Here is a 15,890-nt window from a genome sequence, read left to right as displayed (position 1 = left end):
TCAAATTTCACTATGAAATATTCTGTCTTTGGTCTTTACCAGTGTTAATCCTAATCCTGCCTTGGAGTTTTGTCAGTTGATTATTCCCTCATTTAATCTAAACATCTTCACTAATGAGATGGGTGTGTGTGTGTTCATGCGTGTGTTGGGAGAGTGGGGAGAAGAGGAGGAATTTCAGGCACCTTTTCCTCTTACTATACATACCTACAAGCATATACATATTCACACTGCTTTTCCGAAGTGTACTTTGCCCTGTAAAACCTCTTCATAATATCCTCCACTTATTACTAGATCTCATTTTTAACCATTTAACCATTAAATGTGTGTATGTATTTGAGGTATAAAACTTAAATCCTTTATGTTTCTAATTTTTCTAGCATTTAGTCTGTGCTTTTGGACATTCTTTACTGCTTTAAATGTCTCCCAAAACTTTCCTTATAATCAATCAGTTATGAATTTTAAACAAATTTTATTTTAAACTGCATATTTAAATTTTTTCTACTTTTTATGTTTGCAGCCAATATACATATTATTTTATCAGGATGTAAGTTTTTCAGCAAGGAAATGTTCACATTTTCTTTGCACATTTCCATATACAAAATTGAGTTTAGATTTTTTAATCTTTTAAATCAACAAGCTAAATTTTCTTTACAGATGTTCTTATTTAATATGTCATGGATATTAAATTATGTTTGTATATTGTTATTTAGGTGACTATTATATGGTTAAAAAGATTTTGGAGGAAAACAGTTCAGGTGACTTGAACATAAATTGCGTAGATGTGCTTGGGAGAAATGCTGTTACCATAACTATTGAAAATGAAAACTTGGATATACTGCAGCTTCTTTTGGACTACGGTTGTCAGGTACAAGGCTAGATAATCTTATCCAGTAGCTTCTAAGTACTGTTACATATGCCTTGTTTTCTTCTTTCTACTTCCCTCCTGCCTTCCCTCCCTCCCTTTTTTTCTTCTTCTCTTCCTATCTATTTTTTCTCTCTTTCTGTCACCTTGTATTTGTGAAAGCCACTAAAAGTTTTTAAAACAACCTCAAAAAACTTTTTTTTTATAATATTTTGACTTGATTTATCTTTTTCTCCCAACTTTTATTTCCTCCCCCTTATATATTTTAAAATATCCAACAGTGGTAAATTATCATAACTAAAGATGACTTTGTTTTTATTACTTATTACTTATTTGTCATATATATCAAAAAGTAGTACAAGTATTCTGGAAGTGTCGGGAGAACAGGTATTTCTGTAGCCCATATGATTTATAGGCATAAGAACAAAATGTTCCTCACTCACAAAGCAATTTTCAGTTTGACTTTGTTTTCTCCTGTTAAGTTTTATTAAATTAAATTTTCCTTTTTGTCTGAAATTTAGTGTTTGCTTATAATTAAAGGTGAATGAATTTTTTTAAACTGGAAAATACTGACCTTTCTGTTTGTCTTCATATCATTCAGGTGAAAAAGCAGGCATGTGTATAGGTCTCGAAAGAATTCAATCAAGAGATTCTGAAGGAAATTTAATAATATAATTTTCTTTCCTTTTTGGTTTGCTTATGGGACTTAGCACATGAATTCTGGCTCTCTTTTTTTTTTTTCTTTCAAATAGTGTGATTGTTGTAGCTTTAAATTAATGAGACTTTTTTTTTTTTGAGTGGCACCAGGGAGCACTCACAGATTTTTTAAAAAAATAAGTAGGTTAGTCCTATGTACATTTCTTTATACAGATAATAATATACATATATGTATTACAACATATGGCACTGTCTCTATGTATACATATTTAGAGTAGAAAAAGAAACTGCTTTCTCAGACATTTCAGTTACACAGAACACCACCAAGAGCCAGGAAGTAAAAAATACCTCTGAGCAGCCAGAGTAGATGCCATGAAGTTTACCATTTATGAACTTTAGTCATAGGAGTATGTCTGGAGACCTTCTTCAAAGTCTATTTTTTCTCATTTTAGATTCCACATCAATAAACTTAGTTAGTTTTCTAATCCATAGAGAACGAGAGGGGCAACAGAAGGGGCATAAGTGCTGTGGTGGAACGAAATGAGGCACAGGACCTCTGACTCTGCTTAATAAAGACGTCAGCAGCATTACATGCCTGATAATCTCTAAGGGAGCCGTATGTGAGAGTGGTAACTGATGTTTATAACAATGGCCCAGAGGCAGTAAGGGAAAGTTAAATTATATTCAGTATGTATTGTTTTAGAAGAAGGAAGAATATATATAGTACTTCTGAAGCAGAAAACTTACATCAGAATAGTTGAAATTTCAAAATTAAACACTTAAAGGCATAAGCTTCAGTTACCCAGACAATAAGGTTACCAAGTAAGTCTCTGATGATTCTATATAAAAGAGGTATTATGGTGTAATAATCATTGTTGTCTTTTTACATGTAAGATTCTATGTATATAAAATTTCTGCAGTGTCCGTGGTTCTTTTACATACCTGATCACAGCTGAACGTCATAGCCAACCTATATAGATGTATTATTTTATAGTTCAGAAAACTGAGGCTCATAGACTGTAATGAATTGCCCAAAGTTCTAAAGTAAGGGCAAAGCTAAGATTTGAACCTAGTCTTCTGACTGCAAATCCCATGCTCTTTCCAGTTCACTGTGTTCTGTCTCAGGTTACCTCAGGTTGTTCTGTCTTCGCTCTAAGTCAACAAATGTCCAAGGCCTTTGGGTTGGTTGTGATTGTGGAAATGAATATGTAAAACATGAGTTCTGTACTAAAGGACTAATTGCACAATGAAAGTATATATGAATTTTTAAATCAATTAAGTAATACAAAAATGTATTCCCTAAGTGCTAAGTGGTAATAATACTTGACCTTTGTGTATTCCTTTGAGATTACAAGGTGCTGTCATGTATTTTATCTTGTGGTATACCAGTGGTTCGCAACTGGACAATTTTGTCCCTCAGGGGACATTTGGCAACATCTGGAAACATTTTGATTTTACAGCTGGGAGTGGGTTACTGCTGGCACCTGGTGGGCAGAGGTGGGGATGCCGCTAAACATCCTATGGTGAACAAGACAGCCCCTAAACAAAGAATTATCCCACAACAAAGAATTATCTGGCCCAAAATGTCAATAGTGCCACTATTGAGAAACTCTGTTTCGTACTCAAACTTTTGTGGTTTGCAATAAATGTTTTGGAAACTGGATTTGAGCCATCAAGAAAGGTTTCATGGAAGAGTATCAGTTGAGCTCAGCCTTGAAATACTAATAATTGCTAATATTTATATAGTTCTACCGTGTACTAGGAATCTTAAATATATTCACTTCTTTAGTTCTCACAACAGTCCTGTGAGATAGGTACAATTATTATTCCTATTTTATAGAGGAGAAAGCCAAGGTACAGAAAATTTCAGTAACATGTCCAAAGTCACTGCATAAATGCCACATCCAGAATTAGAACCCAGGTTCTGGCTCCAGAGTACATGCTTTTACCTATTTCCTGAAACTACTCTCAAAAATGTATAGCTAGGTCAGGAATAGGAGGTGGAGAAAGATGTAAACAAAGGCACATTCAATGTATATTCTTGAGACAGTGAATTGACTTAGTCTTTTTGAACAAAATATTTGGGTTGGATAGCAGTGGGAGATACCTGGGAAAATAACTAAAACAAAACTGATGAAAAGAGCCTGAATGCCAGGCTAAGGAATTTGTGTTTTATATGATAGATAGTGAGATCATTAAATAATTTTTTAGAAAGGATGTGATGTGTCCAATGGCATTTTAGAAAAACCAATTAGTGGCTGTGTTCAATATAGATTAAGAAGTGGAAAGTGGGGAGGTCTATAAACAGCTTGAGTGAGCGGTTTTTATAGTAATCCAGATACGAAGAGATTAAAGCCTGACCTAGAATACTGGGCTCTAAGAATGAGAGAGGGATGGCAGATGTGAGAGATGTTATGGGGGAAGTATTGATAGAATTTAGTGAGTATTTGAATTTGGTGGAGGGAACTGAGAAGGAGTCCAAGATGATTTGAAAATCTTAAACATGGGTGACTTGGAGAAGGATGAAAGAAAAACAGGAAGCTAAGAAGTCAAGCTCAGGGCAGAGAAATGTGAATTCTGGTTTTAGCCTTGTTTATTTTAAGGATATCAGGCAGTTTCCGATGGAACGCTTACATCTCTAGGGAGAGGTTGGGCTGGAGAGATACAGCAGTCGTGGGCGTGGGGAGATCACGGACATTGCGACAGCGGGTGAAATCACAGAGAAGAGCAAACTAGTGCTGATTCTTTCTCAGGGAGCATCTACATCAATAAAGTACATTAGAAGGAAAGGGTTTCATTAAAGGAGTTAGGATAATGCAGCATTGCGAAGACCAAAGAAACCGTTTTACTATGTTGCTTAGAAATCAAGAAACATGTGGAAGTAGGAAAGGCCATTGGATTCTGAAACTCTGGCATCACGAGAATTAGAGAAAATGATATGCATGGGTTTGAGAAGTTTGCAGAGTGAGAGAGTAAAAACTTGAGTGGTAAGAAAAAGATAGGTCAAGTCAAGTTAGCAAAGAGTAAGGAAGAATTTCATGTTTTTAGGAGGTGGGGGCTAGGACTGGTATTTCTGCGAATGGAGGACCAAGGTCCTATAGAAGACAGGAGCACTAAATTAAAACCAAGGTGGGAAATTTAGCTTTGGGAAGGAAACAAGTAGTTTCTTACTCTGAGCTTAGAGGAAAGAGTATGGGAATTGTTGAAAAGACAAATTCTGAGGAGGGAAGGAAGATAGTAACCTCAGTAATACATAATATATACTGAATAGATTTTAATAAGGAATGATCAAATATCTGAGCAATTGAGAAACAAAACCAATGAGGACATTTTGTATACCCACAGATATTTTTAAAATAAAACATTTTTTCCCTCAGAACTTCCTTCTTTATCAAATAACACAGCATTGTGCAGAATAAAAAAGTCAATGGCAACTCCTTATTTAATGACTTTTTTACATAAATAAATATTTTTACACCTGAAGCTTATTCTTTTAAGCATGGAAAGATTTAACATGAATCTTTCTTTATTCTTAACTAAATAGTATATCTGAATATAATTTAACTTTACCATCGTAAGTGGGTGTCGAGAGTGTAATCATTTTACTTTGCTTCATATAGTCTGAAACGATTGACATATTTTCCTTATATTAAATGGCTTCAGCCTGCTGTGTATTGACTGATTTTGCTATATTTTGCTGATATTTTATCTTCTCAATGATCAACTTTTTAGCAATTTTTTCATCCTTTTCCCTCTTCTTTGTTGGCTTTAATCTAGCTCTTCCCTTTTTCAGTAGAGACCTGAAGTGTACTTAGGAAAGCCAGATATCCGTCATTTATAGACTACTCTGTCCGTGTGGTTGAGGCAGTTGCTTCTAGGAAATAATGCCCATGAAGTTAGTTTGTGACAGCTCAGTATGGTTCTGGAAGAAACTTGCAGCTAGATCCATGCCTATGTTTCAGATGATTGGAGTTACCTAATGTTTTGACTTTGAGATCAGGCGCATTACTATAGTTATCTTTATAGGTTAAAATTAAAGATCATAAATGAAATATTTAGTAGTAATGAACACATGGTTCTTTTTGTTTGTTTGCTTTACCTGACCAAGTCCAGTAAAAACTGAAGAAAAATGTTTGCAAAGCAGAAAAATAATAATGCTAGTTTCTAAAGAATAAGCTACAGCCCAATGAACCTAAAAGTTTAAAGGGATAAAATAGTAATTTAAGTGTCCCCTGAGAGTGGGGAGTTTTTCCTTTATGAATACATAGGCAGTTTCTAATGGTTGAACATGGCCCCCAACCCTTTCTTTGAGGTGCTTAGTCCTATTTTTACACATCCAGGTAAAATCTGTCATTTTTAGTCCTATTTTTGACATCTAGATAAAGTAGGTGAAAGTTTATATTCTTTTCAGCTATGAGGAATATTTAACATCTGATATAATTTCATTTTCAAGGGAGAAAATGTTTATTTAAATAGTTATTAAAGATGATCATTGTCTAAAAGATAAAGACTGAAAATAATCAAGACATTTTCTTAGGTTAAATCATTACTTATCCCCATTTTTCTCTTCTGCCTTTATGGTTTTCCTTACAAAACAAAACAAAAAGAAACCCAAAACCTGATGTCACAGTTGCCAGTGACCATAATAGGACTGTAGACTTGGTTACAGAGAATTGAAAAAAATAATCTCTATTTCCTCAGCTTCTATTTACTTTTTCCTCCTATCAAAGTTGGAGCTTCAAAATGAGCTATGGGAGTAATGAGTTTGAGAGTAAAACTATAAAGTCACTTCTCCCTCTTATCTCTAAGGACAGTGGTAGCCTAGTTCTTTGTGTTTTTTACTTGATAAGATTGCAACATTAATGTCATATTTGTAATTTCAGTCAGCCATCTGTGCTTTAAAGATGAGAGCAGATGTTTACATATTTTCTCATTGTCCCTTAGCTCATGGTTGCATTGATTAGCATTTTTATCAGGCTGAACACAATCCTTTACCTGTAGTAATTGTTCTTGGCAATGTCTTTTATAGATTTGGAGTGTTAAGATTCTTTTGGTCCACAGTTCAAGAGTAAAGATCTTAGGAAAAAAGAACATTTCAAGTTTAAATACTGCATGGATCAGCACTATTTCATTAATAAACCCCTCTGTCAAGCATTCATTATTTTGTCAGCTCATGCAGTGAACCCAGGACAAAAATGTGTGTGTTGTGGTACACAGAAGTACTGCTAAGGCAAGCAAATGTACTATTTGGACAGTCTAAATTTTTGAAAGTTCAGTATTACTGTATATAATACAGTTTAAATTACAAATAGTTTTATTTATGAATTATTAGTAAAAATAAATAGTTTACCTTTTTTATCCTCCATTTTCATTTTTTAACCTTTTTTTTTTAAAGTCCGCAGATGCTCTTTTGGTGGCAATCGACTCTGAAGTAGTGGGAGCTGTTGATATACTACTTAATCATCGACCAAAACGATCATCAAGACCAACTATAGTAGTTAGTACTCTTAAATATTTATTAATTTGGATTTTTAAGCCAAAATAGATCTCTGCCCCATTGCCATTATTTTCGTCCCCTCCAATTTATTTTGTTTTAAATAAATAGATTTTTTTACTCCGTAAAATATTGCTTTAAAGTAAGTAGACACTTGCAAGAATAATTAATATTGCTTTCAGGAAACCTTTTAAAACTAGTGATATTTCTATAATTTTGTTAATGTGATCCAGTATTTTTAGTTTGAAACATTCTGCAGGTTAAGTTGAAAATACAGATTCGTTTCCAAATGGATCTAAGAATTAAAAATAAAGAATGAAACTATAAAACTGGAAGAAAATGTAGGTGAATATTTAGATGATTGGGAGGGAAAAACTTTCTGAGCATAAAAACAATGGACAATGCGGCACAGCCTTTGGCTGTACAGAAGTTAAATTTCTGGGATCAAGGCATCAGGCAAAATTTAAAAGGCAGATAGATAACTTTCAAAAGATATTTTCAGCATATATCACAAATTCATAATCTTAATATTAGGCGAATTGATGAAAAACACCAAAATGAGAAAAGGACATGAAAAAAATCTCAAAAGAAGGTACAAAATATTAAACTTTACTGACAATCAAATAGAAGATGCTAATTTTTGCTTATCAAATTAGCAAAGTTTTTTTAAAAAAAATCATTGATGGCAAAGGAGTAGTCCAGTCTCATACATCACAGGTAGGGAGGGTGTTTTGGGAAGCAGTTTGACAGGATATGTCATACACAAGAGAGATGTTCATATTCTTTAACCTTGTGCTTCCTCCTCTAGAAATTTATCAAGGAAGTGGTCAAAAATATTAATTGTAATCTTATTTGTAGAAGTGAAAAAACCATGTGACACACTCTAAATATCCCAAAATGAAAGATTGGAAATATAAATAATTACATATGATTAAAATGGTACTTTTAAAGGTATTTAGGAACATGAAAACATATAATAGAGGAAGTGAAAAAAATGAAGATAATGAGCTGTGCATATAATACAATCCACGGTTAAAAATATGCATAGAAAAGGAACTGTATGGCTCTCATTACCAAATTAAGGATTTTTTTTCTTATTCTTATTTTCTTTATTGTTTTTATAATTAAGAAGATAGTTACTAATAAGAAAATATATTCTGTAAAAATGAGGTATTTGTTGTATATCAGAATTTAAAAGTTGTAACACTCATTACTGGTGAGGATGTAGTGAAATAATCAGTAAAAATAATTTCTGGGACTGTAAACTAGCTATACTCATATGAAAAATATTGTTTTAAGAAAGAATTATCAATTGGATGCATATTATCTGCCATTATCTGAGAACAATGAGAAGCTCCCCTAAATTACATATTTTATCATATATTAGCTGAAATATTTTACCCTCATTTAAACTATTACAAAGTTTGTGTAAGCGTGACATTCTCCAGAGGATAGTTCCAACTAGTTTAAGTGGTGGTAAGAAACCAACAAGAATTGAGGGGGAAAAGGCTAAGAATATAGCCCCTGTCCAAAGAATCAGAAATGTCTGGAATCCTGTTCAATTTCTGCCACCTAACCTGCAGTTACTAGTATATTTTGGTAGACCTATTCCACTTTCTAGCCTTTTAACCCATTTACTTTCTTGGGGAGGTTGGGTGTAGTGTGTCAGGATATTAGAGCAACTGACATATTATTTCATCACCATTACCACTGCCAATTGAATCTTGAGTTGCAAGGGTGGGCTGTCCTCACCTACTCAGTGAAAAAATACTTTCTACTTTACCTTTAACAAAAAAGGTTATCCAGCCTTTGCTTGAATTATAGTTTAATAGCCCTATTACTTCTAGACAGGCAATGTCAAATATTTTTATATACTTTTTTTTTTACCACCTCAGTGAATTTATTCTGTATTCCTGGCTTATAAAAATTATCTTTTGATAAATTTTGACTTTCAAATACAGGTGGTTTTTTTTGATAGTGTATAGCTTATATTATGAGCAATGGAATTATGAACTTTAATCATCTATGTCTAATAGTGTTTTTCATATAGTTAAGTGTGTTTCATAGGAAAAGTGAGAACTATTTTTTCCCTAAGGGATTAAATATGATTTTCTCCTCTTTATAACCTCTTTTTTGTAATTAGGGAGAATGGAGTAAATTTTTAGATTTCTCTGTAGTTTTTTTTTTTAAACATTTTTTTATTGAGTTATAGTCATTTTACAGTGTTGTGTCAAATAAGTTCATTAATTTGAAGTCCCCAATAAATAAATGGAAAGTATATAAACAAACTATTCATGAAAGAGGGAAAAAAGATAAGTATGTCAGAAAACATTAAAATTTATCAGTAATCAGGGAAGAGTAAATTAATATTTCATGACAGTTTTTTTACTCATAAATTGGGAGTTATCATGCCCAGTGCTGGTGAGTAAACCTTAGTGTGTGGGTACATTCCTGTATTATTGGTAATATAAACTTATTTAAAGGACTTTGATACTATGTATCAAAAGCCTCAAAACTGTTCATGGCCTTTAGACCTATAATTCCACTTCATGAGTTCTATGTTAATGTGATAATCCTAAATTTTGAAAAAACTATATTCATAAAGATGTTTGTGGTAGTGTTATTTAAATCAGCAAAATAAAATATCTTGAACATAGGATCTATTAGCTTCCTTAAATTGCATGCAAAATTCTCTACATGGATTTTTTTTCCAAAAGATTTTAGGTTATAGCTTTATGAGATCATTAAAAGGGTCTTTGATCTTCAAAATATTAAGGACCATTGTTTTTAATTGTTGGTGCCAAATCATTCATGCCAATGTTACCCTTAAAAGTGGGTGTGGTAGAGAAAGGACTAGAAGGAAATATGGTAAATGTTTTCGAGTAGTAGGAAGATAGGTATTTTTATTCTTCTTTTCACTTTTCTATATTTTTCAGATATTTTATAATGTGTGTGCACTACTTTTACAATGTTAATAAAAATGACAAAAATAAACTGTGAACTAGATGAGCTTATACTATGGAATCAAATAGCTCTCAGAAAAATATCTGTGAAAAAGTGAGAAGTTTTGGAAGAGTATGCAGTAGCCATAAAATAGTCAACCTTTTAAAACTGAACCCTGATCTTTATTTACTAATGTTTCCTTTCTCGTATCATGCCATCACTAAGCATAAGCCGGTGTAGTGAAAGGAGCCCAGCCTCCAGAGTAACACACACCTGGGTTCTCTGCACTTTGCCACTCTATTGTGTAGCTCGGGCACATTAACCTCTCTGAGCCTCAGTTTCTTCGTGGGGATTATAATGCTCAATTTTGCAGGTTATTGTGGGGATTAAATGAGATGATAAATATAAATGCCTAACACTTCCAGTAGCTATGATTGTTAGTGTTTTTGTGCATTTGTAACAGGGAACATTATAGATGGTTACTGAGAATATGTGGAGAATTATATAAAAGGAAGAGTGCCTTCTATTTACTTATCACTTTTAAGTAACTTTATTGCTATCAATGTGACAAGGTTTGCCATAGAGGTGGAGTTAAATATTTTTTTCTCATGCATTTATACTCTGCCTTTTTTTTTTTTTCAAAATTTCTGTTTTTTTTATTATGCTCTTTTTCTAAAATTCTTCTTCTTTGTCTTGTCATGTATGTCTCCATAATCTTGTAAAAATTAAACACTTTTTCTTAAAGTATTTCTTTAGATGTGCTCACTTCTTTATTAGGAAAACAGAACTCTGAGTGTATGAATGTTTCCTATTGAAGATTTTGTCTGTCATGATTATACTGCATTTATTAACTAAAGTTAGGTTTTGAGGTTTAAAAAAAATGTTAGTCCTAGTAAAATGTTTATTATATTCCTTAAAATAATTTTTGTTTTTTTGTGCCTTCAATTTTTTTCATTTCATTTTTTAGATAAATGTTATTTTAAAGTCACAAATAGTAACTTTTGGATATTTATATAAATATTTTTCAGAAACTAATGGAGCGAATTCAGAATCCTGAGTATTCAACAACTATGGATGTTGCCCCTGTCATTTTAGCTGCTCATCGTAACAACTATGAGATTCTTACAATGTTGTTAAAGCAGGATGTGTCCCTACCTAAGCCCCATGCAGTTGGCTGTGAATGCACATTGTGTTCTGCAAAAAACAAAAAGGACAGCCTCCGACATTCCAGGTTAGAAAATTAAGATTTAAATTAAGATGTGTGATGCAGTAAGGTATTGTTCTTTCTACGTAGATTTTAAGAAATATGCAATTGGGGTGACTTACAAAAATCAAACTTCTAGCTCCTTTGCTTTATACAATGAATTCTGCATTTTAAAGAAATACTTACCAAATGATGAATAATTAGGAAAATTTTTCAAATTATGAATAAGGTTTATCTCATACTCCTGCTGGTGAGGGATGGGGTTACCATTTGCTTTTTGGAAGCAGAGTTTATTAATCTAAGAGAACTTCCAAGTAGTGGAAGGGGCGAAGATACCATTTCCTATTTTATTTATAGAGAAATAAAAACTATTATCTACCTAACTAAATATTCAACCTGTTATGCCTCTTTTTTCCCTTTCACACAGTATTTAAGTCATTTTCTCTTCCCGTTCTCCCCAGTTGAAAATATTAAGAACAGTTGAGGAGTGAATGGACAGGAAAGTACCAGGTTGAGCAAGATCATACACATGCATGTGGTATAAGCTGTAAGGTTCTGGGCTTGACTTGAGAATCTAATTTTCAGCATAAGCCTTTATGTAAATATTACCTGTATAGTAATCAGATACAGTTGAAATAGTATCACGTATAGCATTTACTACAGAAAATGTAGTCTGGAAGTCCTAGGCAGTCTGCTGACAAACTTTTTTAAGTTACAGATTGTTGTACAGTATATGTGAAATTAGCTTTAAAGCTGCAAACCATCCACCCTCACTCATTCCTCACCTTAAGAACAGATCTTTGGTGGATCGACAGATAGTCTCAAATCCATAAATTGGAAATGTCTCCTGGGAATTAATTTAATGTTTGTTTGCAGAGGTTGAACAAGAAATTTTTTCTATTTTGAATTTCCTTTTGCAATGAGATCCCTATTTCTCTTTGATAAGATCTAGTTGATAGCTATGACTCTATCATTTAACTTTTTAGTTTTAAAATGACTAGTCTATAAAATGACAAGCAGAAATGATCTTTAAGGCTTTATCTGATTTTAAAATCTTTTATTAATGTCAAATATAAATATTTTCCAAATAGTATACTTGTAAAATATGTGAGTGGTTGAAGCAGTTGGTTGGTGGGGTGGGTGGATTTGAGCTAGAGAGAACGCTTAACCTGGCTTGGTTGGAGAAGAGGAAAAAACTTGTTCTGAAAGCTTTTAGAGTAATAAGAATTAAAAAAGGAAAGACATTTTACAGAGAAAGTACAAAGTGTGATTGTGGTTTATTTAGGGAACTGAAAATGGTTTGGTGTATTTGTGGAAGACTTCGAGAGAGTTTGTTATTGATTGAGAAAACAGTTATAGCAAATGTCAAAGAGTTCTGACTAAAGTCATTTCCAGGAATTACTAAGTAGACAGAGGCTAATAAAATGAGTAAAAAGAGAAACTGGCAAAGGTTTCAGTGAAGTTGAAGAGCCACTGTACTGGCAATAAGGAACAGAGGCAATCTATTCATAAGATACTGATTTTTAAATTTTAGAGATGATGCACTTGCAGGTAATGGTAAGGTCAGGGGGCAATAATTTTAAATGGGGTCATTTAGAAAAATATTTTCAGTAATATTGCTGTAATTTGATTTCTGTCTCAATATTTGATGTGTTATGAAATTTCAAATAACTTTAAAAGAAGATATGAAATCTTTGTTATCTGTTAAAGGAAGGAAAAAGTTTCTTTGAATTGAAAAACACAAATTGGGAGAGAGAGCAAAGTAGTAGACTGCCAATTAAATTTAATTTGCAGAAGTGCTTTATTTAATCTGCGTTTTTTTAAAAAATATTTGAATTTGAATGCCTGTAAGCCCCATATACTCATCTTCACTTGTATTATTGAGTGAAGCAATTCAAAGCAACTGAATTTGTAAAAACTGGGTTAGGTATCCACGAAGAAAGTAAACTCTTGGCATTGAGAAAATCAGTTAACTATGAGGCTAAAGTAATGTTAGGAATATGCAATTCTTTTATTTAAAAGTATTTTAGTTACACAAGTAATATGTGAATAAATTCTTATTAAATCCTTGTAAAAATTCTAACTTTAATTTTGAGCAGAAGTCCTTTGACCAATCCCAATTCTCCTCTCCTCTCTAAAGCTAACCACTGTAATGAGTTTGATGCTCTATATCTGCTCCTTAATAGCTAATATTGTTTTTGTTTAGAAATGTGACTCTTCACCCCAGTGTTAGATTGGAAACTAGAGTCTCATCAGTGGCTGTCAGTTACATGTTTAATTCAGAAATTTCCTCTCCTGATTTCTGCCTATACAGATTCCATTCAAGTTTCCTTTCTTATTTCTTATTAATTTTGCCTATAATTACTCTTGCCTCATCTACTCCAATTCTTCTTAATATTGTCTAAATATTTAGACTGAGCCATATGAAATTCCTGTTTTAAAAATACTTTGGACAAATGGAATTACGTATTTCCATATCCTTCATGATGTGGCTAAAACAAAAACCCTAGAAAATGTGGCTAAAACAAAAACCTCAGAAAATTACATAGAATATAATCACGTAACTCCACAGTGCCCTCCTCCAAAAACTTTTTTTTTCAATGTGGAGATTGATGATTTGTAGTAAATGTGTACAGTCATATGCCATCACCATAATCCAGTACTCCAACATTTCCATCACTGGAAAAACTTCTCTCATGCCCACGTATGTCAGTCCTCATTCCCATCCCTAGCTCCAGGTAACCACAGATCTTTTTTCTGTCTGTAGTCTGTAGTTTTTTCTTTTCTAGAAATTTCATATAAGTGGAATCATAAAATATGTTAACTTATGTCTATAGTCTTTTTCGCTTAGCATACTTTTTTTAAGGTTCATCCATAATGTTGCACACATCAGTAGTTTTTTCCTTTTTATTATTGAGTAGTATGCCGTTGTAAGGATTGACCTTTTCTTTATCCATTTATTAATTAATGGACATTTGAGTTGTTTCTAGTTTTTGGCAGTGAACATTCCCATACAAATCTTTGTGTAGACACATGTTTTTATTTTTGTTAAATAGATACCTAGGAGTGGAATTGCTGGGTTGTATACTAAGCGTATGTTTGACTTTTGAAGTAACTGCTAAACTGTTTTTCAAAGTGGTTGTACTATTTTACATTCTCACCAGTAATGTATGTTGATTCTAATTCCTCCACATACTCACTAACACTTGATATTGTTAGTTTTTTTTTGATCTTGGCCATTTTAGCAGAAGTGTAGTAGTATCTCTTTGTGGTTTTAATTTGTATTTCCCTTATGCCTTATGATACCAATCATCTTATCATGTGTTTATTTGCCATTAATATATCCTCTTTAGTGAAGTATCTATTAAAAACGTTCACCCATTTAAAAAAAAAGAGTTGTTGTTGGGAGGAGCTCAAGTTGTAGAGCTGCATGCTTAGCATGCATGAGGTCCTCAGTTCAATCCCCAGCACTTCCTCTAAAAATAAATAAATAAATAAACCTAACTACCCCCCCCCCCAAAAAAAAGTGAGAAAGAAAGAAAGAAAGAAAGAAAGAAAGAAAGAAAGAAAGAAAGAAAGAAAGAAAGAAAGAAAAATGATTTAAAAAAAAAGAGTTGTTTGCCTTATTCTTATTGAGTTGGAAAAGTTTTTTGTATATTCTGGACACAGTCCTTTATTAGATATATGTTTTGCAAATGATTTCTCTCAGTCTATGACTTATTTTAATTTTCTTTTTTGGGTCTTTTGAAGAGCAAAATATTTTAATTTTGATGAGATCCAATTTATCAGTTTTTCCTTTTGTGGATTCAGTTTTTAGTGTCATACCTATGAAATTCACATAACCCAAGATCAAAGATTTTCTCCTGTTTTCTTATAGAAATTTTATAGTTCTAGGATCTACATCTAGTAAAGTTTTGTGTACGTTTGAGATAAGGCTCCTTTTAAATTACTGTTTCTGCCTCGGGTCCTGAAGTATGTTACATTTTGTGTGTGCTCTTTGAGAGTGGATTCTCTATTTCCTACAGCCCTCTCACTCTCCTGAAATTGAGCCTTGCTGGCTTTCAAAGCCAAACATTATGAGGGCTCATCCTCCCAGTGCAGGACCCTTGGGCTGGGGAGCCCAGTGTGGAGCTTGGACTTCTTGCTGCTTAGGGAGAACCTCTGCAAGTGTAATTATCCTCCCGTTTGTGGGTTGCCCACCTGGGGGTGTGGGTCTTGACTAGACCACATCTCCACCTCTCCTACCCATCTAGTTGTGGTTCCATCTTTGTATCTTTAGTTGTAGAAGGGTCTTTTCTGCTAGTCTTCTGTTATTTCTCATCAATTGTTGCTATATAAATAGTTGTAAGGGTTTTTGTGCCCAGGGAGGAGGTGAGCTCAGGATCTTCCTACTCTATCATCTCGGCTGCTCTTCAAGATTTCATCTTTTTTATGGCTGAGTAGTATCACATTGTGTGTATATATACCACATCTTTATCCATGTCAATGATTTGGGCTAAGCTTACATTAATACACTTTGAGCCTGTAAGGGTTCTGCTATCTCCTTGAGCAGGCTGTGGTTAGTTGGGGAATGTTTTCAGAGTTGTAGCCATTTCTCAAGAGTTCCTTGCCTTTTTCTTTTTTATCAGACTTTCTGATGTTCTGCACATAATTTTTAAGTCAGCCAGAGATCTGTGGAGATCTTATATGAATCTTTGAATGTCTCTTCTCATTTCCAAAATCTCTCTGTT

The 15,890-nt window shown here is 33.2% G+C and overlaps 1 protein-coding gene across 3 annotated transcripts in view; it reads left to right on the top strand.

Moving 5' to 3' along the window:
* TRPC1 (transient receptor potential cation channel subfamily C member 1) overlaps positions 1-15,890 on the top strand; it is a 60,040-nt gene that overhangs the window by 10,443 nt on the left and 33,707 nt on the right. The window contains exons 2-4 of one of the 3 annotated variants that reach the window (XM_006190545.3): positions 711-865; positions 6,915-7,016; positions 10,985-11,187. In XM_006190545.3, the coding sequence (XP_006190607.1) occupies positions 711-865; positions 6,915-7,016; positions 10,985-11,187 (460 nt within the window). The remainder of the gene's footprint in view (positions 1-710; positions 866-6,914; positions 7,017-10,984; positions 11,188-15,890) is intronic. The other 2 variants (XM_006190546.3, XM_032487078.1) reach the window with 2 other exon arrangements.

Source organism: Camelus ferus, chromosome 1, assembly GCF_009834535.1.
Source record: "Camelus ferus isolate YT-003-E chromosome 1, BCGSAC_Cfer_1.0, whole genome shotgun sequence".
NCBI lineage: Eukaryota > Metazoa > Chordata > Mammalia > Artiodactyla > Camelidae > Camelus > Camelus ferus.
Note: the sequence above shows the minus strand (reverse complement) of the source record. Positions and strands in the feature narration are given on the sequence as shown.